Raw genomic sequence first — 8,241 nt, 5'->3', positions numbered from 1 at the left:
GCTCTACTGTTGCTGTCCTGGTTGGGGGGGGGGGGGGGGAAACACACTGGCTATCCACTGTATAATGTTTCTCAGACTGTTTAACAAGTTTTATCAGATACTTGCTTTTTTGTTAAATATCTCACTTTCCACAAAAGAAATATAGTTGCTTGCCTGAAGTTTAGACAACATGGCATCAACACAGAACATGACGCCCACAAAGATAGCACAAAGTACATGGCAAGACTGCTTTCGAGGTGCAATTTAACTTAAGTTATTTGACGAATGGCCACATGCAATGTAAAACACATCTGCGTGATTTGTAACATTCAGAATCCAGACAACGGCTCACAAACAAAAGAAGCTTTTTCAGAAGTGGTTTCCCTGCTCTTTTTAATATACAACAACTGAGACTATTGTACAGGGAACAGTTCGATTTTGTGCTATTTTATAATAATACTGACCAAATTCATGGCCTTCTGATCCAAATTAGCTTAGCACAACAAAATGAGATTAAATATTTTCTATGAGTTCCTGAGAGAATTTATGCAAAAATATCATAGAAAAAAAATCATATCATATATATTTATATAGTGTATTGAATGAGAAATCTCATAAACCTTATGCATGCATCCCCGAGATAATCCACACCTCAGTCTATAGCTCAGGAGTGAAATGAGCACTGGGGTTGTAGACTGCCAGCAGTATACAGTATCTTCTGTATAATGTTTGATTTTGGGGTATTATGGCCACTCACATCTATGGGACTGTCTGTTCTTAACTGTAAAGCCTCATTTCGTTTTCTTAACATCTGTCCAATGCCCATCATTGGGAATTTGCCTCTGCTTTTAACCAAGTAAGGATTGGTCAGTTCATTAGATTTTGCATTAGTTGCATTTGATGGAATAAGTGATGCCCTCTGGGGCCTTAAAATATCTTTCCTTCCATCATACATTGGAACAGTGTGAGCTGGATGACTCAGAGATTTCGAGGGACTTAAGCACTCATGCTGTTCAGTGGATGCAGAAAAGATCACTTGTGTAGATCCGATGTCTCTCTGCTGAGGAACCAGTTCTTGTTGTTCTTGCCCCATGCCAGGACGATGCCCAGTGGTGGCGATTGGCAAAAGGTCTTTCGTTCTTCGTTTCGAGCTCACCAAGCATGGTGGCTGGGATTCGTGCTGTCTGATAGGCAAAGGAGTCCTTGGCTGCGGACGATGCATTTCCAAGTACTCTAAGGAAGGTGACTTGAGGTAGCTGTTCTTGCTGGATGTTGTTCCACCTACTGGGATTGATCCAATAGGGCGGTAAGCTTCCGCCAACAGCCCTGCGGGGAAAAGATTAGAACGGGATTTGAGGCTTCAGATTACCAAAATTTAAATAAATAAATTTTCTCAGCAACCTTGCAAATACTTAACGCGCTCAGCAGAAAACCTTGGATATTTTGCATTGTAAACATCTGCATGTAATTTAAAATATGTGCTTGAAATTAGTTGGGTTGCTGGCCAGTACAGCTTGTTGAGCTGGAAGAGCCTGTTCTGCGCTGTATCTCCATCGAAATAAAAAAATTAATGTGTTCCGTGCCTTTTTGTTAAATTATTTCACCTAAAGTCTGAGACTTTAATCAGTTATTTTAAATGGCTAAAGCCTTCATTAAAACAGGCAGTTAATATGATACATAAAATGTTTATATGTAATAATAATTGAGAAATGGACTTTCTATTATGCTTTATAGTCAGTGGGGAATCATAGAGGGGAACAAGTTCAGAGGTCATTTGGTCTCTTGCCTGCAATGTCTCATACACAAGAAAATGTGCAGATGCTGGAAATCCAAACAGCACACAAAGTGCTGGAGGAACTCGGCAAGCCAGGCAGCATTTATGGAAAAGAGTAAACAGTTGATATTTTGGGCCAAGGCCCTTCATCAAGTCCAGAAAAAAAGTTGAGAAGTCAAAGCAAGAAGGTGTTCAGTCCTTTCCATGGATGCTGCCTGGCCTGCTGAGTTCTTCCAGCATTTTGTGTGTGTTGCCTGCCATGTCTCTCTTGAAGAGCAATCCAATTAGTCCTATTTCTCCACAACTTTCCTCTGGCAATTGTTTCTCCTTTAAGTATCTATTTTCATGGTTTCATTGAATTTCTGCCTGCCTGGCAGTGCCAAGGCAGTTCATCTCATACCCTAATTATATATGGAATAAGGTTTACCTCAAACTACTTTTGTTTCTTCTGCCAGTTACCTTAAATTTATGCTCTCTGCATTTCAACACTGCATACAATAGAAATATACTTTGTTTATTCTTGTGTATATTTTCAGGAGTTGAGACACCTCCATCAAATCTCCTCCCTTGGCCTTCTCTACTCTCAGGAGAGTTACTGCCACATCTCCAGTCAATCCATTTATCAATGCTCTCTCATACCTGGAACTATTCAAGTGAATCTCTTATATACCCTCTTCCAATTACCATAACCTTTCTCAAGTGTGAAATTGGAAACAATCAGGAAGCTGGGAACGTTAATGTTTTATGTAACTCTAACAAAGCTTTTTCGCTTCTATGCCATTGTACGCAAAGCTAAATGCTTTGTTAATCCATACTGTCACCTTCAAGTACCTGTAGCTTTCCTACGTTATTGTACACTCGTCATCTGATTCATTACATTTCAAGCTCCATGTATCCCATCCACAAAAATTATTTTAGATTATCTATGCCATTCATATCTATTGGTTCCTTAAAGTTGTTATAACCAGTGGTGGGGGGAGGGGGAGGGTGTGCATGTAGTAGTCAGGATCTCCCACTACCTAGTAAATGCTCCCAATAGAGTGCATCTTAAATAACCTCTGACAACCAAGTCTGGCTCCTGGTCTTCATGAGTGGCTTAACTATTAGTCCCGGCAGGACCATTCCTACTGACAGGAGAAAGGGCAAAGGCAGGTTACTGGCTCCTTAAAACCAGTTGCTTTGGGCAGATAGGACTTGTCAGCCATGTTTGGATGCTCATTGGCATCACCCATGTATCTGCAGACAATCAAATACATAGACCTTTACAAATTTTACCCTCGGTTTTAAGAATCCTTATACATTTAACCCTCATTTTCCTTTTTCAAGCTTGCATTTGTATACAAGATTATGAGGGATATAGATAGGATAAATGCAAGCAGGCTTTTTCCATTGAGATTGGGTGGAACTACAACCAGAGGTCGTGGGTTAAGGGTGAAAGGTGAAAAGTTTAAGAGGAACCTGAGGGGAACCTTCTTCACTCAGAGGGTCATGAGAGTGTGGAATGAGCCGCCAGCACAAGTGGTCCCTGTGAGTTTGATTTCAATGTTTAAGAGAAGTTTGGATAGATACATTGATAGTAGGGATATGGAGGGCTATGGTCCAGCTGTAGGTCATTTGGAGTAGGTGGTTGAAATGGTTTTGGCAAGGACTAAATGGACTGAGGGGCCTGTTTCTGTGCCGTACTTCTCGAAGACTCTATTTCTTCTCAAGTAGTCAATTTATCTGTCTTAAATGCTGACACTATTTCTGGTTTATTTATTCTACCTCAACCATCTCATTTGTCACATCTCTGATAAAATCCTCTTCCACAGTAAATGCTAATGTAAAGCACTCATTTGGTAGCTTATTCTTCTCCACTAATAGAACTCCATTGTCTACTTTACCTTACATATTCTGACAACCTTTTTTTATTATTTAAATCTATTAACTCCTCTTCATGTTGGTCATCATTCTATTTTTCAAACAGTCTGCTTCTGCTCACATTTCCTTTTCCTCTTCTTCTCTGCACTTGCTATAATCAGCTTTATTCTCCTTTGAATTATTCAGTTAACATCTATCATATGAATTATTGCGTTGACATGTTGATATCTATCATGTGAGCCCCTTCTCGGCTCCATCCCGTTTTCTAAATCTTTCACCAGCCAGGAAGCTTCGGCCTTCCTACAACACTTGTGGGGAAGAAGTTTGATTAATTACTTTAAAAGATGTTATTGAGATTTTCAATCAAGCTGTATTTTTGCAGACCTTAATTCTTTCCTTAATACAAGTGTAGGATACTTAAAATTTCAAGGACTCAAATGAAAAGTTATTAATTGGAAGAGGACAGGTTAGAGGCAGCACAGTAGCATAGAGTTTAGTACAACCCTTTTAAGTACCAGTGACATGGGTTCAATTCCCACCACGGCCTTTAAGGAGTTTGTACATTCTCCCGTGAACATGTGGGTTTCCTACAATTGCTCCAGTTTCCTCCCACGGTCCAAAGACATACTAGTTGGTAGGTTAATTGGTCATTGTAAATTGTCCTGTGATTAAACTGGGGGATTGAGGGTGGTGCAGCTCAAAGGGATAGAAGGGCCTATTCTGTGCTGAACCTCAATCAATAAATACTTTCTGAATAGCATAAGTTTACACGTAATTTATCGCTGCAGTTATCCACATTTAGAGAAAACTTTTCTTGTTCACCATTTTAGTACGAACATGCAATGGGACTTAAAAATGGACAAAAAGCAATATTGGAAATCTGTAAAGATAGATGATTGTTTTAGGAAAGGGGGTTTCATTAGTTTTGTTGAAAGATCTGTACCAAAAAGGTTATATTTCCAGTGGTGTCCACTTCCATTGAACAGCTTGACAGTGCAAGAAAGATGTTTTAAATAAAAAAATCTAAGCTTTTACATGATTATGTAATGAAGTTCTAAAGAAAGCTATTGTCCTCTAGATATACACTGGGGTAGAAGTTCATCCTGAGTCACTCATGCCGAATGCATAATGTATTCTATGATTTAATGCTATGTCTTAAATATATGCATGACATACTTAATGCAGCACATTGTATTCTTTCCTGGAACTTATTTTCAATGGAAAGAAATTTCAGAATTCATGCTCATTTCTCTGTAATGAATGGTCAATTGCTATTACATTGCTCATTTGGTGAGAAAGATAAGCACGTATTTCTATCCTAACTCTATCCCCTCCACAGATGAGTGCTTCCAACATTCCCTGTTTATCCCATTATACTGAACGTACCTCGCTCAGCTTTGGTGACCTTCCTGTCAGTTTGCGCAACTTTACTGGAGTTCACTGGAGCAAGGAAACATGGTGACTGTTTTGAAATATTAAAACCTTTCTCTGCCTTTCTGGGGAAAGGTTTCTGGGTAACATCCACTCTTTTCCCTGGATCCTTGGTCTTCTTTTCCTACACAGGAGAAAACAATTTAAATTATCGTTCAAACAAAAAGGAATATTTCTTAATGGACAATTCCATTCACAGTACATCAGAGAATAAACAAACTGTGCTGGCTTGCAGAAAGGTCTAGGCAATATTAAGATGAATAGAAAATAATATTTTTACCACTGAGGTGCCAGTCAGTGCTTGTCTCTAAGAAATGAGATTCAATGCCATTAGCATCACTGAGCTCCTACCTCCAACATATAGGCATCACTATTTACCAAGAACGTAACTGAAGCAACCACATAAATACTGTAGTTAAAAGAGGTCAGAGGCTGGCTGGTCCCATGGAGAAAGACTTACTTCATGACAGTGACTCTCACGTCTATATCCATATAGCCATATAACAATTACAGCACGGAAATAGGCCATCTCGGCCCTTCTAGTCCATGCCGAAGCTTACTCTCACCTAGTCCCACTGGCCCGCACTCAGCCCATAACCCTCCATTCCTTTCCTGTCCATATACCTATCCAATTTTACTTTAAATGACAATACCGAACCTGCCTCTACCACTTCTACTGGAAGCTCGTTCCACACAGCTACCACTCTCTAAGTAAAGAAGTTCCCCCTCGTGTTACCCCTAAACTTTTGCCCCCTAACTCTCAATTCATGTCCTCTTGTTTGAATCTCTCCTAGTCTCAGTGGAAAAAGCCTATTCACGTCAACTCTATCTATCCCCCTCATAATTTTAAATACCTCTATCAAGTCCCCCCTCAACCTTCTACGCTCCAAAGAATAAAGACCTAACTTGTTCAGCCTTTCCCTGTAATTTAGGTGCTGAAACCCAGGTAACATTCTAGTAAATCTAGTCTATGCAGAAAGAGATCAGGCCAAAGTTCTGCCGCAGAACATGACAGGTCCTCAGTACTCCTCTAAGGTTCATTTATTATCAAAACATGTATCCATATACAACACTGAAATTTGTCTTCTCCAGATAGCCACAAAACAAAGAAAGAGCATGAAAGTGGTCCAGAGAGAAACATTAAACCCACCCCCTCCGTACAGAAAAGAATGGCATCCTGATCACCAACCCCCAAAACCCTGCACAAAACGGAACAAGAACATTGACCCCCAAAAAACAACCCTCCCCCGAACAAAAAAACTAACAGAACATCAACCCCCAAGCACCCTCCCCACTCACAACAAAACAGAAAAGGAATGGGCGATACAAAAACACAGAACATCAAAACCGTATGTATGGAAAACGTCCATAGTCCATAAACACAATAGTCCAATCCATAAAGATGGAACGATGAGACCATCATCCGATATCACCAACATTCATCAAAGAGAGAGGCACCGCACGATGCAGAGAGGTCACCCGCCTGGCACAGCGAGCAACACTGCAACAGGCCACTCACAGACTCCTTCTCCAGCAGCGATCAAAAAGGAAGGCCGTCGGCGCTGAACTCTCGCTCAGCCTTCCGCATTGACATCGATGTCTCAAACTTACTTAATCAGCGATTAATGGATGCTTTAATTGGCAAAATGGAGCTGAACATCAGCTCATGCTCCATCTCATAGTTTCGTCGTATCGAGTCCGTCCGAGTACATGCTGCCTTGTTTGCTGGACAGTTCAAAGTACAAAATCATCTCCCAGAGCACCTTTGAGGGAGAATTCAGAGCCCTTTTGATAATAAACTTCTGCAAAGTTCAGAACAACCTTCGGTTGCTCCAAAATTCTGTGTGCCTGACTTAAACAAGCCCAGCTTCAATTTCCCTTCAAAAAGACCCTGCAAGTAATTGATGATCCCTTTAAAATGGACAGGTGCAAACCTTGTTCCTGCTGCTCTGATTGATTTCCAGTTCATGGTCCACACTGTATTAATTGCATGTGCATAAATCAATTTGACAGGCAAGACATCAATTGTGCATTGCATGAGGCGTGACATGTCCCTGAGCACTCTGGTACTGCATGCACATGCTTCCGATGCACACGAATCTGTGCAGTGAAGAATCACACGCTGTGCCACGTGATCACATTTACCAGTCTATTTCATTCTACAGTTCACTTGCACCGCCCAGGGCCTTAGTGGGCTAGACCTGAGGGGTCCAATGCCTCCCTGAACTGTGGATTATGAATAATTTAACATTCCTTAATTTTAGAGTTGTACAGATTTAGCTATCTGATAAATATTCAAAAATATTTTGCTATTTCATTAAACAAAAACTTTTGATCTTTAACAAAAAAACTGTAATTTTTTATCATTTATGACTATGATTCTGTTTAACTATGATTCCATTAAATTTAAATTTTAAATAAATTAATTTGTTATTCCATTTAATTATAATGGAATAACAAAGTAAATTATTTAAAATTTAAAACTAAGATTTAATAGAATCATAGTTAAACAGAATCATAATTCCATGACTATAAAGTAAAAGGAATTATAGTTATAGAGTCATTACAACACTGAAATAGATTCTTTTGACTCACCATATCCATGCCAACTATTTTGCTATCTACACTAGTTCCAGTTTCCCATATTAGGCCTGTACCCTCTGGTCCCTTGCCTATTCAAGTGCATGTCTAACTAGCTCTTATATGTAGTGATTATATCCGATTCCATCCCCTCCTCTGACAGCATGTTACAGATAACAATGGCTCCGTCAAAAAAATTCCCTTTATATTACCCTTCAAATCCCCATTTATACTTCCTCCCTCTCACCTTAAGCCTACACTCTCCTTTCTTTGCAGCCCCTACTGTGAGATTATTTTAATGCATTAGTTCCTAATATATAAAAAAATCTAACAATTCCCGTGGGAGTAGGTCCTGAACCTCCTCCAACTTATTTCTCCATACTCAATCCTCGAAGATGTCATGTTAACTTATTTTTTCCCCAGTCAACTGCATTTGAAGGAATGTTAGACACACCCAGAGCTTAAGTTTCAGACCCATTCAAATATTTTTTGACGTGTGATCAGGACAGTTCTCAGAATCTCAGCATTTCGAGGCTTGCATCAGCTTTGCTTTGGGAACTGTCAGTCTGTCTCAACAAGTTAGCTTGACTGGCAATTTCATTACCTCAGCACATGCC

At 39.8% G+C, this 8,241-nt stretch overlaps 1 protein-coding gene across 1 annotated transcript in view; it reads right to left on the bottom strand.

Moving 5' to 3' along the window:
• Window positions 1-355: 355 nt before the first annotated feature.
• The window catches only part of hunk (hormonally up-regulated Neu-associated kinase), a 55,045-nt gene continuing 47,159 nt past the window's right edge, over window positions 356-8,241 (bottom strand). Inside the window, exons 9-10 of the mRNA XM_073045090.1 lie at window positions 5,000-5,168; window positions 356-1,305 (exon numbers count right to left, since the gene is read on the bottom strand). Coding sequence (XP_072901191.1) covers window positions 644-1,305; window positions 5,000-5,168 — 831 coding nt within the window. The 3' untranslated portion in view covers window positions 356-643. The remainder of the gene's footprint in view (window positions 1,306-4,999; window positions 5,169-8,241) is intronic.

This window comes from Hemitrygon akajei, chromosome 5, assembly GCF_048418815.1.
Source record: "Hemitrygon akajei chromosome 5, sHemAka1.3, whole genome shotgun sequence".
Taxonomy (NCBI): domain Eukaryota; kingdom Metazoa; phylum Chordata; class Chondrichthyes; order Myliobatiformes; family Dasyatidae; genus Hemitrygon; species Hemitrygon akajei.
Note: the sequence above shows the minus strand (reverse complement) of the source record. Positions and strands in the feature narration are given on the sequence as shown.